This window comes from Lycorma delicatula, chromosome 1 (assembly GCF_047948215.1).
Source record: "Lycorma delicatula isolate Av1 chromosome 1, ASM4794821v1, whole genome shotgun sequence".
Classification (NCBI taxonomy): domain Eukaryota; kingdom Metazoa; phylum Arthropoda; class Insecta; order Hemiptera; family Fulgoridae; genus Lycorma; species Lycorma delicatula.
This window is the reverse complement of record NC_134455.1, coordinates 44,802,195-44,820,300: the sequence shown is the minus strand read 5'-3', so window position 1 is coordinate 44,820,300 and position 18,106 is coordinate 44,802,195. Positions and strand designations below refer to the sequence as shown.

The 18,106-nt window shown below is 31.1% G+C and overlaps 1 protein-coding gene across 1 annotated transcript in view; it reads left to right on the top strand.

Annotated features, from left to right (window-relative positions):
* The window catches only part of LOC142318091 (adipokinetic hormone/corazonin-related peptide receptor variant I-like), a 714,190-nt gene that overhangs the window by 102,567 nt on the left and 593,517 nt on the right, over positions 1–18,106 (top strand). Inside the window, exon 2 of the mRNA XM_075354618.1 lies at positions 2,359–3,087. Coding sequence (XP_075210733.1) covers positions 2,473–3,087 — 615 coding nt within the window. The 5' untranslated portion in view covers positions 2,359–2,472. The remainder of the gene's footprint in view (positions 1–2,358; positions 3,088–18,106) is intronic.

Sequence of the window (18,106 nt, the reverse complement as noted above, 5' to 3'; positions counted from 1 at the left end):
TGATCAGTTCTGCACATCAAAAATTGTTAAAAAAATAATTAGAAGACACAGAAACAAGAAAGACTCAATGACAGGAACAATTTCAAAAGGACTATCACTACAGATGCAAAAGATTCATCAGACTTAGTGTGAGGTCCTCTTACATTCTGATGTATTATTCAGAGGGATTAATAAATCATTAAAGATACTAGGTATACCCATTTCCTCAGGTTTCTTATAGTTATTATGAGAAAAAAACATATGGTTACGTTTCAAAAAACAATAGAATGGAAGGACCAACACTCCAGAAGGCAATATCATCAAACCCTATTAAAATTGCATTTATCTACCTCAACTTGAAAAGAGCTATAATCTGGTATTTTCATTGCCTACTTCATGCATTTATCCTCTTTAATTAACGTGGATTCAGTGATGATCTTTTCAATCTCAATGTCTGTAGTAGTGGGAGGGCTAAAAGCTCTCTCTTTTTTCTGTTTAGCCTCCAGAATCACTGTATGTGAAGTGTAAGCTTGTACAGTCTCAGGTTGAACATTCCTGAAATGTGTGGTTAATTTAACCCAACCACCAAAGAACACTGGTATCCATGATCTAGTATTCAAATCTGTATAAAAGTAACCGTCTTTACTAGGATTTGAATCTTAGAACTCGGCTGAACTCAGCTTCAAATCAGCTGATTTGCTATGACAGGTTAACTCGACCGGGCTGGTCACAGCAAATCAGGTTTTAGTCCTACTAGACCATCCCGGTTGACTGGTCTAAAAAAGTAGGGCTAAAACTGGTAACAAATAAGGCACTTGAAGCATGTGGCACTTAAGGACTTTAGCATGTTAGGGTTTTTTCACCTATACCTACTACAACCTTTTTCTTAATAATTCTCCTTTCTTTTTGAGTCTTATTGTGAAATTTAACAGTTACTAATCTTTGTTACTACTTTCCTCCCCATTATCACTTGCCTTTTCCTTATATTTAATTGGAGCAAGCAATATAACTTTCCTGTCCTTCAAGATATTGACACTTAAGTCAATCGTGATATTTTTCTAATTAACCTTTGTCTTATTATCAAAAGGATCTTTACTTCCTTGTACGAAGTAAAGGAAGTATTGTGATCGCGAAAAATGTCGGTTTTCAGGTTTCAACGGAAATATCCATTTTGACCATCCCTGAATCCATTTTCGCTAATTTTGGCGTGGCGTCTATACGCACGTATGTATGTATCTCGCGTAACTAAAAAACGATTAGTCATAGGATGCTGAAATTTTGGATTTAGAATTATTGTAACATCTAGTTGTGCACCTCCTTTTTGATTGCAAACGACCCGACCAAAAAAAACCCAGGTGTCTAAAGACGCCTTTAGACAGGTGTCTAAAAAAGCCCAAAATCCAAAAAAAAACTGGATTTTGGAGTTCTTCTTAACTGCAGTAGTAATCCCTCATTGAGAGCTTTTCAACGATATATTATAAATAGTACTTATTTTCATTGGTTCCAGAACTATAGCCAAATAAAAGTTTAATTAATGAAATATTTAGATCTTACAAACGGCAGGCACATCGGTTTGAATAAGACTTCATCGTCCTATTTTTTAAAAAAAATTAAATTTAAATATATTGATTTATTAATAGTTAGTTATTAACCTCTGATAGTAAAATCCTTTACAATAAACAATAATTCAATAATAACAATAAAAAAAATAATATTTATATGAAAAAAATCAGATGTGAGTGAAATAAAATTTTATGTACTTTTCATTTTAAATCAAAAATTTTTACAGAGGTTAATAATTATTAATACACCAGTATATTAAAATTAAAAAAAAAAAAAAAGGTTAAAAATATAAATGTAGTATATGAAGTCGGATTCGATGTGTGTGCGCCCGTCTGCATAAACATAAAGGATGGGTATAGCTAACTTTGGCCCGAACCAAGAGCACTAGATATCAGGAGGGAGATTTACGGAATATTAATCTCCTCAATTAATCGATATAAAGTTATTTTGACTCTTAAATTTCATAAGTTAATTATAAAAAAGAATATTTGTATATCTTATTTGTTTATTGTTTTATTTTTCATGGAGTTCCTTAGTTCTGCTCCTTATTCCTTAATGTGGGTTTGATTATGAATTATTTTTTACGCCTAATTAATTTCACTCAGTTGGTTGATAGTGCTGCCACCAATTAATATAAAGACATTCCTACCACTTTGTCTTTATTTTCTTCCTCTCTTTTTGATTCCTCTCATTACTAAGTAAAAGAGAATTAATCGAAGTTTAACCAATATACAACAAAACTCACATCTTTTATTTAATTTTACTACGAATTTATTATCTGCCTTATTTTCTCACGTGCTTATTATTTTTTTTCAGGTAGTGTCGTAAGAACCAGCTAGCCTCTAATTGTGTACACTTGTTGATGATGGATAATTGGCACTGAGATATATACTTTTATCTGCGACTGTTACACAATCCAACTATGATAAAATGATTATGGAACTTGATCCGGATAGAAGCTTAAGTGCGAGTGCGTCATCGGTAACAGGGACCGAAGCTAGCTGGAGTGGAGTAGAGGATTCAAATGGAAGTTTGTTGTTTTTAGTGATAGAAAATGATAACCAGAATTACAATAGTAATGATAATAACATTAATGGAACTATCATACGGGAATTACCAGCGAATTTAAGATTTAACAGTAATACTTTAGTGGTCGTAGTAGTATACGCTCTTCTGTTCGTAATGGCAGCTGTTGGTAATCTGACAGCTTTGTGTTCGTTGTTACGTAGTCGTCATCGTCAATCACGAATTAGTCTTTTAATGACGCATTTGGTAATCGCTGATCTTTTGGTAACGTTTATAATGATTCCATTAGAAATCGGTTGGAGAATAACCACTCAGTGGATTGCGGGCAATGTAGCGTGTAAACTGTTTTTGTTTTTAAGAGCGTTTGGTCTTTACTTATCATCTAATGTACTTGTATGCGTGTCACTCGATAGATATTTTGCGATTTTATACCCATTAAGAGTTACTGATGCAAGAAAACGGGGTAAATTTATGCTAACTTGTGCCTGGGTAATTTCATTCATCTGTTCTACACCACAGGTAAGTGAAAAAAATATATTTTTGGTGCAGTGTTTATTTGAATAATTTTATAAATGGCTTACATTAATTCAAAATTGCAATTTTTATTATTCTCATTGTTTAACATAACATGTAATGATTTTGTTTTATAAATTGTATTTCTGTGATGTCTACCCGATTATATCCTGCATACAACATACATTAGTTATAGTAGAATTAAGTATGGAGTCTCATTACTGTAACTGTTATAATAGTCATTATAAAAGTCTCTAGATTCTCATAACCGTAATACGATAAATATAGCAGTATTGTACAGAATGCTTTTTCCTTATCTACATATTATTTACACTCTAAAATGAAAGGAAATGAGCTGATAGATAAAACCTGAAATCATAACTGCGGGTAGAACCCACATTTTCCTATAAAGGAATTAAAATCTCTTTCAACATTTACCCCTCACGAAAACCATCTTACTAGCTGACTGTTACAAGGTTCAGTTTAAACAAGTTCTAATTATTTTTTACATTATTGATTTCATTTATTTATGTATATACTTTTATTAAAATATTGTTTTTGAGTCACATAATTTGTAAAATTATTGTACTTAACATATAGTTATTCTACCTCATTTGAGGGCTTAAGTAGTAGCTCTTGCAGTTTTAACCAGTAATTTATCTGGAATGCTGTATTATCTGCAATACTCCAACGCTACAGCATTGGTATAGCTAACCCGTTTATTATTCTAATTGTATAGAACGTGTTCATCAGTCCAAAGTAAAGCACATTTGTACGATTTCTAAGGTTCAAATGACTTTAAATGTAAATAAATATATTTTTTTAAATTTTGTGAAATTTAACCAAATACCAAATATTTTTGTTAAATTTTTTGTTACAATTAATTTATTTAAAAAAATTAACTTAAAGAAATCATACCTCAAGAAGCCTTATCAGTTTGCGGTCTGGTATTATCTTCTTTTGGGGGGGGGGGGGTTAGGGGCATTGATTGCTGTGGTCATTAGCCCTTTTCCCAAACAAAAAAAAAGAAAAAAAAGGAAAAAATTCTTTCCCTCTCAGTAAAATAACTAGCGACCTAGCCAAAAGACTAGTCTTGTCAGACAGAAATAGACTTGACAGAGGAAATAAAACCCTCAAAAAACACAAGATCCCAAGTGTATAAATTGCCCTTATCATTTCAAAACGTACTTCCATTCCAAAGAAATGTTTTCATAACTGTCAAAACGGGTGTAATAATGTCACAATTCTTAAAAACTCATTCTTAATGAAATTCGTCAAAAAATCTATAAAAACTTCAATTATTCCATCTATCGCCTAGGTTTACCTTTAGGCGATTCTTTTTTCTTTTTTTCTCCACGCTCCTGATGACCTCCACCTCTATTTCCAAGGTACCTGAGGCTTCGGGGATGGAATCTTCTGATCCTTCTTAGTAAATTACGGAGAATGTCTTGCTGTCGGTATCAGTATATCACCGCACCATCCATGTCGGTATGATACCGACATGGATGGTGCGGTGAGCGTTGTATCAGAGTCTAAGCTTGATGTACTCATTGCTGAAATATTTGGGGCGACTAAAGGGCTGGTCCTCTCTTTAGAGGCTTCCGGCTTTCGGGAGCTCCAGTGGTGATTATCCATCACTCTCTTTTCTAACTATTATTACTTCGTCTTCTTTAATGATTCCCTGAATGGGGATTTCTTTTTTCAACTTTTTCCGTCTATGCATTATGTTGAGACTTTTTCTGGCGTTGAGCTGCACTTTCCTTTGCTTTTTTCTCGGTCGAATGCTCATTCCTCTGTTATATAACAATACTTTTTTTGGAAACATCTGCTTCTTTCTATGTCGGCTTTGGACTAGTTTCTGTAATTGGTCGACTTTTCAATTTTACATTGATGATGCGTTCGACCATGTTCGCTAGATCTGGTGCCAGTTCAGAGGTTACTTCCTTTAATTTAAAAGAAGCTGTAGCATAAGACGCAACCTTCGGCGATCTGCTTAGCACAATACTCCTAGCAACGAAGTAGCTGACCTTTTGTATGGTTTTCACCTAATGGATTGCTACTTCTTGTTTATAAACCGGTCAGTTTCATGATTTCGAAAAGCGATGCCCATGAAAATTGACACATGCAGATGTTCCTTGTACAAGTCATCAGGATGCAATGGTTCACTACAAACAAAAATTTGTTTTTCTGTGCACTGCGCTGCTGTATACCCGAATTTCTGATATCCAAATCACTGCAATGGAGTCTGGATGAACGAACGAATATCCAGTCATTGAAATCCAGCCTTTATATTTTCGAAACACTGTCCTGAGGTTTTTTAAACGTCAGGAAATGTCACGCGGAACATTAAAACATCCTTAGAGGTATTAGTGTATTACGTGGTAAAAACCGTAATGTTGATGATTCCTATCTTCTTAGCTTTGAGTAGCTGTAACTGCTGTAGGTCGTTGTCTCAACAAATCTCCCATATCAGTCTTCCATGTCTCCTTAACAGATCTTCATGCAACTTCCATGATCCTCAAGCAATTAAAAAAAAGATTGATTTTTGTGAAATCCCTTACTTTCTTCTTTATCACCAAATATTTTGGCATCGTTTCACCATTTCATTCCTTCTTTTCTATATCTGTGAATTCAACATTCTTCCTTCTCTTCGTTTGCAAAGACAAAGGCTCTCCTGGACGAGGGTTTTTATGTGGACCCTCTGCCACAGAAACCGTGGAAGTTTCCATAAAAAAATGTCATCAGACAATATATCACAAGGTGTGGAGAGGCGGCTGGGCATGCCCAGGATCATTAATCCTAATTAGGTTTCCCCAGTCACCAGCCTCCTACAGATTTTAGCCGGGCTGGGGTGTCAGGTGCAGCCTGTCCCGCTATACCAACATCACAGGGCTTGCACGTAGCAGCAAGGGCTACGATACTCTCATTCATGGGACAATTCCTGGCAAGGGTTGAAGTGACTGATTCACGCTGAGCAGTGCAATACTTCGGCAGAGCAAGCTCACATCAGCACACCCTCAACCCGGTTCCACTACCGTGGGGAGGAATGAGCATTCTGCATGCACGCTACTCCGCCCAGCGTTGGCAAAAAACAGATCACGGTCATCACAGAAATGAAGTATATATTCCAAATATATTTAGTAAATAAAACCTTGCTCTTTTAAACACACACACACACACACACACACACATATATATGTATAAAAACAACAGAGTGCATCACGAGATAAAGAAGATATTTCAGTACTTCAGAAGCGTGCTGTACTTATCAAAATAAAAAATAGTTTTCATGAACAGTGGATCAAAAACGGTTTATTTTTGAGTAACGACAAACAGATCTTTCAATACCTACTACATTAAATAAGGATGCAGCTCCACATATGTCCCGAATCTACAAAATCAAATTTTTTCTAGATATCTCGGGATTTCTAGTAAATGATAAGAAAGGTGTTGAGGAAAATTGAAGAAATTATAGAAGTGTGAAGTTATTTTGCAGGCAGAAAAAATGTTGGAGTGAATTTAGAAGTAGAATCAGAAAAGAGGTGGAGGCAGTTAAAAAATGAACAATATGGTTTGTGAAAAGAAAGGCGTTTCAAAAATATTCACAACTGACTTGACTTTTGTACTAAGAATGCTAATGGAAATTAAAAGATGGAAGTAGGAAAGTATGCTGTTTTGTGTGACAATAATATGTGGCCAAATGAAAGTAAAAATGAAGTTCAGAATATACTTGATGTTTGAGTAGGAAGACTGGTACAGAAATAGACAAGAGTGCAGAGTGCAAGAAATTATTGTCAGATGTAAGAGGATAAAAGGAGAATTATGGACGAAGAAAGCGTCAAAGTAATGTAAAGAAGTATTACACAAAATCTACTTCACACCAATTCTGACTTGTTTGTTCAGACGCTTAGGTAACTAAACGAAAGAAGGAAACTTAATACAAGTGAAAGTGAAATCATAAAAATCATGTGAGGTAAAGTGAAGAATATCACGAGGGAAGTGTAAAAGAAATCGATGTGTCTGAAGCGTTTCGGCCAAGGGAGAAAGAACAAGACTCAGGTTGTTTGGACAAATTAAGAGAATGAGAGAAGAAAGAAAACATTGAAAATGTTGAGTAGGAAGATAAATGGGAAGAGATCAAAAGGTAGACAAAAAAAGAAGATGTATAGATAAAGTTAAGAAGATGCTAAGGTAGGAGTGTATAAGAGGAAAATGAAATAGGAAAGGAAAAGAACAAGATAGAAATCTACGATTCATCGCCCGTCTTAGGACAATCAATAAGAAGAAGAAGAAAGAGAAGAATATGAACAAAAAAGTAACTGTAAACACATTCTCTCTCTCTTTCTTTTCTTCTTTTCGCTCTCTCCTTAACAGATAATGCAAATAGAGTAATTTTAAAAGAATGATTTTTCAGATGTACTTTGGAGTAGATATTTTAAATTATTATGAACAATTTTTTAATTTAATTCATGAAAAAATTTGTTGATTTTTGTCATTTTCAGAAATAATCAGTACTAATGGAAATAACATTACTCTGGAGAAATAGAGCATGTTTTGTGGGTTTGTTTTGCTTAAGTTGTTTTTGTTTTGTTTACATTACCGCCGATATAAAGTAGTGTTAGGTTAAAAAAAGTAAAAATACTTCGGTTTCGTTAAGGTATGGGAAAAGGTTAAAGGAAATTCTCAGTAATGAAATGAAATAGCATTGGTTAGTAGAAAAACTGATTATGAAATAAAATAAGCCCTTTCGATATTAAATATCTAATTATGAAATAAATCATTAAATTTCAAATTAAAGCAAAAATATACCGCGACTAATATAGATTATGAAACAGGCATTACTAATATTTCTAAAAAAAAGATTAGTGATGCTACCCGCAGTATAAATAATACAGAAATTAATAATATTCTTCGTTCAATCAAAATGCTGTGTTTATATTTCGTATTTATCTGCAGTTTATTGATCATTGATCTTTATTTCATAACAATCCTTAGCAGCCGTAATAGAGTCAGCAAGGTTTCACAAGTCTTGAAGAAGATAAACTATGAGACCCTGATTATCCGTGACAACAATTAATAAATGGATATTTTTAATTACATTTGGTAAATTTAGATAAAACATAAAATTATATTGATGACATACATTTCAGCCTGAACATTTGCTGAAGTAACCAAATGCAGTAAATGAAGTACATTTATAACATTGAAATAACACATAGGATTGTTGAATATTAATGACACGTAAATAAATACACGTTAAGAGAATACATTTTACTCAAAGTGCAATTAAATTCAATCGCGTAAAATACCCTAATCACAAAGACTAATCGACATTAATGAATGAGTGTACCGATAAATCTTCATCCAATTAACTTGTTCACGTTCTGATTTATAATTTTTATATACTCGTATATTGAGCAAATACCTTCATCGTACAAGGAATGAGATGAACAGTAAATAAAGAAGATAAATAGACTAATTTTTAAAGAAAGTATAGCTTTTGTTGATTAATAGAAAGTAATCATGTATCTGTCGTATACAGATGAAGGTATTAATAAAATATTTCATAAGAATCTAAGATAGCATAAATTATATTCGTAATTAAAAAATACTTTTTTATTTACTGCAAATCAAGTAATAGTTCGAGTCTAAACAAATTATAAAAAGAAATTCCTCTACTTCAAATAAGTTTTTATACAGTTACTGATATTATAATCTAAGTAGTAAAATAAAATTGATTCTTACGTCACGTAACTTATGAGCAATTTCACTAATGTAATCGACTGAAAGCTTTATTGATTTTTATTATTAAAAGTTTTTATAGAATTTTCTCTTTCTTCTTGAATATTTATTAGGTAAAACATTAACTTAAAATTCTAGATGTATTAATTTAACACTCTTTGATATTTAATATTAAATATTAATGCATTATTAATTGAATTTTCCGACTTTATTTTACTTTAATATCTTTTTCATTCATTCAAGATAAATCTCTTCTTTGTAAAGGAAATTTCACATCAAATTTATCACGAGGTGGAATATTAAAAAAAAAATAATAATAAAATAAAATTAAGAATTAAGAATAGTAGTTTCGACTACGTGTAAAATTTCTAAATCAGACTCTCAATTAAAAATCGTCTGAGGTTAAAGAAATTTAATTAAATATTATTAGAGTAGTGAAAGGTGAACGATGAGATAAGAAATAGTACAGGAAACCATCAGACTAGTGATAAGTATACAGTTTCATAAACTGTATTTGTTTGCTCATAGACTTTAGTGGCTTATATTCGGGGAATCGGTAATACATTGAACTCGGCAATAATTCTATCGGGTCGGTTATGTTGTTAAAGGAGGAATACTGTGTAAACTTAGTCTTTGTTACCGGATTAGTTTACGTATGATAGGATCATAAAATTTCTTTGTATTACAACTGGGATACACCATACGAATTCGTTGACTGATTTTAATTAGAGAAAGAAAACATTAAGTAATTGTACGAGTATTTCCTGTGCGTTAAATATCTTGTTGAAGATATTAAAGGTCAGCTTAAAGTTAATATCGTTTTGTGAAAACGGTGTGGTAGAAGGAAATATTTTTAGATCCATTAGATTTCGAAAATCGAAATCAGGCTTGACCTTTTTTCTATGAAATAATATATCAATAAAAAATACGGTTCTGGCTACAAATCTAGTAAACAATTTTTCTTAAGTCTCTGAATAATTATTATTATGCTGTTTTAATGTAAGTCATTCTTTGACGGAAGCTTTCCAGTCTTTTTTTACCTATTAGTTTTATAACAGTTTTTATAACTTTTATCCGCATAGATGATATTATCTATACCGAAAGCATTTACACCCTTCTTCTTAAAGTCCCTTCTTCAAAATTTTGAAGTTTAAATTTTTCATTCGTAGGTCTGTATTTTCATGTAGCGCAAATAGTTTTCTTTTATTTGATGGCATCTACGTAAACGCTATGCCATTTAAAATCGTTCATAAAATTATTTTACTTCCTTCCAATCATCGTCATTCGTACGTTTCTCTTGTATTTTATTTTTAGTATATTAAGTTTTTTCTTAATATTTTATTTATAGTAAATTTAAAAAAATGAAGTACAGTTCTTTTGGCAGTTGATTTATCAAAATCGTCTAGTTATATCTTTCTTTCTCTTGATGATGTTCGTGTGGTATGAAAACAGTGATAAATGTTCTTCACAGGGGAATTTTTTTCGGTGCTTTTTTATTTAAATTGTAGCAGACTCAAATACGTCGATAGCGAGGTGTAATCAAAGTGGACATTTTGAACTGGAACCGGAAAGTTCGAGTTAATAAGTTAGTTTATGTTTTTTTAGGATTTGCTTTATTCCGTAAATCAAATACATTAAAACTAATTCCTTTATTATAAATCTTTAGTTATTAGTTATGGTTGTTAATAAAAGCGTGATTCATTATAAAAAAACAAAACATACTATTAAGTATGCGGGAAATTTGTTGTTTTGTTCAAAATATGAAAATGGATGACAAACTAAGAAATATTTTATGCAACAAAATATTCACAAAAAATGAGAAAAATACAACTAAAAATAAGCTGCATCGACTCTACATAATAAATTATTATATACAGGGTTATCATAAAAGAATGGTGCGGTTTTGAACATGGTTTAAATTAAAACAGAATTAATTACAGTTTATGTTTTTTATTTTTCAAATTTATCGTCTCAAACATTTTTTTACATAATTAATAAATTTCAATATGTGCGCCCTTAGTCGCTCGACAAATGTCCAAAAGATATTCAACTTCTCTCCAAACATTAGTTAACATTTCTTTGTTAATGGTTGTCATTGCTTCATTAATCCTGTTTTTTAAGTGGTTTAGGTCGCGAATTTTTTGTGTATAAACAACGCTTTTGATGTACTCCCACAAGAAAAAAATCGCAAGGTGTTAGGTCTGGACTCCTTGGAGGCCAAAGTATGGGTCCTTGCCGGCCTATCCATCGATCTCCAAATTTTTCGTTCAAAGCATCCGTGACCAATGCATTGAAGTGCGGGGGAGCACCATCTTGTTAGAAATGAAGTTGATGAATGTTTTCGAGTTCATCCAGCTGAGGCAATCAATAATCGGTTAACCTGTCAAAATACACAACTCCATTAATTGTTTTTTCAGCAAAGAAGAAAGGCCCTATACACGATCTTTCATCACGCCACACCAAACATTAACTTTAGGCGAATTTCGTTGTTTCTCAATAATTGCGTGTGGGTTTTCAGAACCCCATATTCGTGAATTGTGTCTGTTAACACATCCATTCACATGGAATGTAGCATCGTCTGTAAGAATTATATCACCTAAAAATGATTCGTTTTCACTTATTCTGTCCAACATTTCAACAGCGCAATTGTAACGTTTTAGACCATCATCGGGTTTCAATTCCTGCAGTATTTTATAAGCGTGTAATTTCAGTTTTTTATGTAAAACTTTGTGAACTGTTGATTTTGGAATACCTAAGTCGACGCTTCGACGGGGGATGGACTTCCCAGGACTTCTAAATTGGACTTCTAATTGCCGATTGTCTAATTAGTTCAACCGTTTCGTCTGGTACACTTGGTCTGCCGGTTGATTTCTGTTTCTTAACTGATCCAGTTTCTTCAGTTTTTTGAACCAACGTGTTATGTTATTTTTTGTGGTGGATCTCTTCCGAATTCACGTCGAAACGTACGTTGAACTAAAATTACGGATTTTAATTCAGCCATCAGTAAAACACACTTTGCTTTGTCTTTATCCGAGAACATAGTAACTCACTAAACTCACCGCAACAACAATACAAGAACTGATGTGGTTACAACTGCTGATAAACAAACTTTTGGGTTGGAGGCTTTCAGAGATACCAATATAACATCTAGAAATTTCCCTTCAATCTTCCTATGAATTACTGAAACCGCACCATTCTTTTATGATAACCCAGTATTAAAATTAAATATTTTGTGACCCTCTGATTCTATTGCTATACAGCAACATCTATCGAACTCTTAACTACGAATTAAATAAGGAAATTTAATGTTTGAAACTTATTTTTAGCAATTTGATTTATATAGTTTTATCAAAAGTTAATTATTTTTTAGCAGAAAGAACTACAAATCTTTTGTAATAAATTGGTAGAGGAACTAAATTAACAAAAAATCCCGGTTATTTAGGTAAATTGAATTTTATTTGATTTATAACAGATAATAGTAGTAATAGATAATAGTAATAAAATTACTATACTTTTATTAAATTATTCTTGAATGTTCATGAAATATTATAAATATCTAATAGAAAATTAATGTCAAAAACGGATATTCCATTAAGAATGTATAATGAATGGCTTCTGACAGCAACTTCAAATAAATTATAATTGCTTTATTTATGTTATGATAAAATTGTGATATAATGTAAAAAGTACGTATTATAATCCTGCATTACATTTTTGAGGAAACTTTTTTTCGTAATAATGATATTCCTTCGGATCCATACGACATTGCCAACAGACGCCTGACTAATCCATGAGAATATAAATGGCGCGCGCGCTCCCGCGCCCACACACACACAAATACAACTAGTTGGATGTAGGCCTATATAATATTCATAAAAATTAATTTTTTCACTCACGGTTTATTATTTTTTCTTTTCTTTTACGGTAAAAGTGGGATAAGAAAAAAATATTACCTTTACAACATAGAGGGAAAGAAGAAAATAATAAACAGTAAAAAAAAAATTAATTTTTATAAATAATTCTGCTACTAAGATGCACTTTATTAAACATTAACATATAAATAAATAAACTTTTTTCTCGAGCAGCTGGAGTACCTGTTTGCAATTATTCAACAATTTTATTATGATAGTGTTTAAAATGGTTCTTTTTTTATCCGCTAAAAGTTTTTCCTATATCCCATCCTGAGAGTGTAAAAACAAAAATGCTTCAGAAGGAGGATCAGGAGTCAGACTTTTTTTTTCATAATAAAAACCTTTCTTTTAAAAAACACATACTAAACTAATAAATGTCGAAAATTTGTTTTCTTCCAAAGGGAGATTCTACATTAAGTAGATATTGCAAATATTTTAATCAGGGTTTGTTTAATATTTATTTTACAAATTTATTTAAAGGTCAGCCATTCTTGCGTGATAGTTAGGTAGAAATACCAGTAGACCAACAGTTGATGTTCAGCGTAATGGAATAAGCTAATTTGCTACTGACTTGAACCCAAGGATGTAACCGGAAAGGCATTCTACGCTGTTTGCAGATTTGATTAATATAACATTTTTTATTTATTCATAATTTGTTTTTAGAATTACATCCCTTATAAACGGATTTATCTATCTCATGTTATAATTGGAATATATGTAATAATATATACTTAATTTTTGTAACTAAACGTAACATATTATTATTTGAATTTACTATGTGTTACAATGTGCGTACAAAAAAATGCATTTTTTGTACGCACATGTCCACATATATACTTCAATTTTTAGAAGTTTTATTTTTAGAAGATTTGTAGAGGTTTTATATTTAAAAATATTTTAAATCTATTTATTTTAAACTGATATTAACATTTTGTTTGTTTAATAAAGTCGTTTAAGTATTCATATTTGATTTACAGTATGACTTATCTTGACATATATTATCATATTTTCCTACAGTGATCATAATCAAACAAACGTTTTAGTAAGGAACTTAGCCCACTCTTCAAAAATCAAATAGAAAATCAGATATTTACGTACATTTGATCAGATATTTGAACATTTTTGAAAAATATTTTTGAGAAGAAATATTCAATTAAATGAGCAAATAAAAATCGTACTTTAGGGTAAATTATCGAATATTATCTAAATAAAGCTCTTAAAAATCAAATAATATATGATTATATTATATCATATGAATATATGGTTATTACAAACTTTAATATAATTTTTTAAATATTCTGCATTCTATAAACGATTAAAACAGGGATTCTCATTTTCCATTTGCAAAACACATGTTTCTGAGTAAAGTACAGTGCATTTTATAATTAATTTCCAAATGAAACAATTTTTTTTTGTATTAATTCTACATCATAATTATTTAAATATTTTAAGAATTAAATTATATGTTTTAAGACATTAAATCACGCAGGGTACAAACGAGAAGTATAAAAACACTTTATACAAAATAAAATATTAAAAGAGAAAACTTATTACTTTATCACTTAATTCTCTACTCGATTGCTAGATAAGAAACAACAAATACATTCAAAAATGTCTTCCTAAAGCGAACTTTCATCAGGTAGGGACCCATTTCCCTCCTACACTATTCTTCTTTTACTAATAATTAAAAAAAACCTTAGAATCAACTTTTTATTATTATTAAATAAATTAAATATTACTAAGTATCTTTTCAGTGTTTTCAAATTACACAAGAAGTCATCGTCCACCTTATCATAATTAAAATTGATAGCACACTTACCATCATCGCATAATTATAACGCTGTACGTCCTTAAGGATTAATAAAATGGACAGAGAAGCTGAAAAGGGAAAAATGTTTCGTTTGGGAACAAGCAGCAGTCTGTCATGTTTTTTACATGACACACACACACACACACAAAATATATATATATCCCCCCAAATGAGTACCCCTCTTTCAATTGTCGTAGGTAGAGCGATGCATCATTTCTTTTTTAACAAAATATTTAAAGATAAATAATTAGGCAATTTTCTTTCGTTAGATCCCAGAGATGTTCTCAGTAACATATTTGAACATCGAATAATGTAATGGATGTTCATCGAGTAAGATGATCCTGGTAACGGCTTATTCATTTCGACAACAGATCTCTTTCCCTTAAATAAGAAAGTTAGTTCTTTCCGGAGACAGTTAAATTTATGTCGAGTAATTACAACTTAGAAGCGTTTTCCTGTATACGGTATTACAACATAATTTTGGATAACATTCGACTCAGCTCTAAAGTCCGTTTCTCCTGAGCCTCAACTGATATAGAGATACCTTCTGCTCGAATATTGGCGCACTTTCTTGAGCTCAATGAAAATGATTAGCGCGGCAACTCCAAAATTATTAAATTATTTATAATAATATTTTACATATCAAATATTATTAAATTGTTTCATTGTAGGCTTTTATCTTTATTTTTCTTTTGCTGTTGTTGCTTGATTGAATTGAGAATCATACAGTTCATACGAAGTAGTTTCGGTTACTACAGGAATAATTTTACAAATCCAATGTTACATAAGAAAAGTTTACATCAATTCCAAACAAAAGTGAAATGGATTGTAATTGTAATAACCCAAACTACTCTTCCCAGGAAGATACAAAGAGCTAAATTACCTGTCTCTTTCTTCTTTAATAACACAAACAGAGGTCATTTTACATAAAAAAAATTTCCTTTAATAAAGTGGAGCTAGACTCCTTTAACATATCCTTTTTGATTCGGCCACACCACCTTCTCACCGTAAACGCAGCATGAAGTGATTTTCTTCTTCTGTTCTAATGTTCTGATCTTGATTACATTAAAATGTTTAAAATAGACGTGGATATGTTTACGCTTCTATTAAACGATCGTCTACATTGCTCAGTAAAACCGCTTGACGGGATAAGCGTGACTCCGAGGTAAACGATACTGTTTAAACCCCCATACTCTGTCACTGATAAAAAAATTGGCTACCTTTAATGCTAACCTTATGAAAAAAGGCAAAAATTTAGACTTACTATGAGTAAAATTCAGTTTCAGATTAAACGCTCTTAAAAGAAGTTGTGTAGGAAGTAACTAATAAGGGACTGAAACAGTTATCCGAAAAACCTTGCTTATCCTTACAAAAATAGTCTGAGTTCTTCTATCAATTATCATATCATTTTGAGAGTAAATGACAAATAATTTTTCCATTTACCGCTATAGACTCTAATTTACTTCCTAATTCAGAACGGGTTACCAAGTGAAACGCCGCTTCAAAACCCACGAAAACAGTATAAGTGCGCTTTTTATTTCGTTCTACACTTAATTACAGCGAGTACAAAGTACTCGTACTGAAACATATTGGAGTAAACGTTTTAAATACGTTTACTATCCAGAAGGATTAACAATCTTTTAGATTTTAAAACGTAATCTTAACATGTTTGTTAACATCATTAATACAATTTTTTAATTAAAAATGGACATTTACGAAACATTTTAAACCCACCTTTCACAACCAATGATTGACTAAAAATTAACTTAACATTACGATATATAACTACAACAATGTTTTCTATAATTTAAGATACTTTAGTATAAACCATACGAACTTCCTTATAGCAGTGTATTAAACACTATTGAAACGTAGGATAATTTGCTATTTTCAGTAAATTCATTGCTCTAATTTTACTCCTAGACTTAGATAACAAAACAATGTTATCTATTACATAAGTCATTAAATAATTATTTCAATATTGTACGAGTACATTAATTAAATGTTTTTGATACATTTTTCCAAATTTTACTACTACGCTGTAATCCGTCAACAGTCAATCATTAAAATAGAATCTCAAAGTTAAAAATTATTAAAATAACTAGAGTAATGAAATACATAACCCACAACCAGTTTACTCCTACATTATTCAAGTCCTTAAGTGAGACAAGTACCTTTCTTTTATCCATCTTGTAAAATACTTTATCCCCCCAGTTCGACTAGATTTAAATAAAGTTAGTTATTCCTAAATTTTGAAATTTTAGAAAAATTCATTAAAAATAGATTCAAATATGATGCCACGTTTTTCAGCAAAACAACAAACAGCAGAATGTGAAATAAGATATGCCGGTGGATATGCGGTAATGTAGGAAATAAAAAGCAATAAAAATTGGTTACACAACGATAGATGTGGAAACAAAAATATTTCTATGATTTGAAACTTCCTAACACGTAATTGTATAATTACTAGCTTCTTTAAAACAATGTTAATTTTTACCTCTTTCACTGAAACCTATAGTTAATTTAAGTCGGATGAATTATTCTTTGAGTTAGTTAAAATATATATTACATTATATTGTTAGATTGGCAATTTATATATATATATATGTACTATATGCAGAGTGTTTCTAAAATGGTGGGCTGGTTATACTTTTTCGGATTCTGCTTGTAAAACTGAAAAAAAATAATATCCTTAGGAAAATTGGCGGTTTTTCCTTTGTTCTCCTACTGTCTGCCATTTTGCTATTTTTATATAAAAAATTATATCTCAAGTTCGGATAGACGAATCACATTAATATTTGATAAGCGTCTTGATAATAAAGTTTTAAAATTAGAAAAAATCAGGAATTAAATACCTTTGCAAATTACAAAATGGCGGCCATGTTTATTTTTCAATCCGTTATATCTCCGTAAATATTAGTTTTATCAAAATTCATGTTCTAAAATATTAAGCCTTTTATTTTGAACAAAATGATATTTCATTTTTTTAAATCAGTTTACAAATAGACGATTTATGGCAGAAAATTGATGTTGTAATTTTGTGTTTGTTTTCATGTCCTCCACTTTACGTTCAATTCGATTAAATATTAATTGTTTTTATTTATTGTTGATTCTAGTATTGTAAATTACTATCAAATTAAGTAATAATTTGTTCACTATAATAGACCTAATTATTAAAATAAAACAACGACCTAAATAAAAAATAAAACTACGTGTGATAATCTTACGTTACTTATTGTAGACCGTTAGGTGTAATTAAACAGTTAACAATTGTTAAAAGTTATCAGAGATGTTCAAAGTATCCACCATTAGAAATTACACAAGTCTCCAATCTTTTTCTGAGAGATTGTCTTAACCGCTCAGAAATTCCGGGAGTATTCCTAATTTCTTGAAATTCATTTTGGATCCTTTATTGAAATCCTCAATGTTGAGATGAATAAACAATAATATATTTAAAATGGTTCCACTGGTGAAAGTCAAGGAGGCTTATGTCAGGTGATTGGACAGGCCAGGGCACTGGCCCTCCGCGGCCTATCCATTTTTCATGGAAATTTTCATGCAG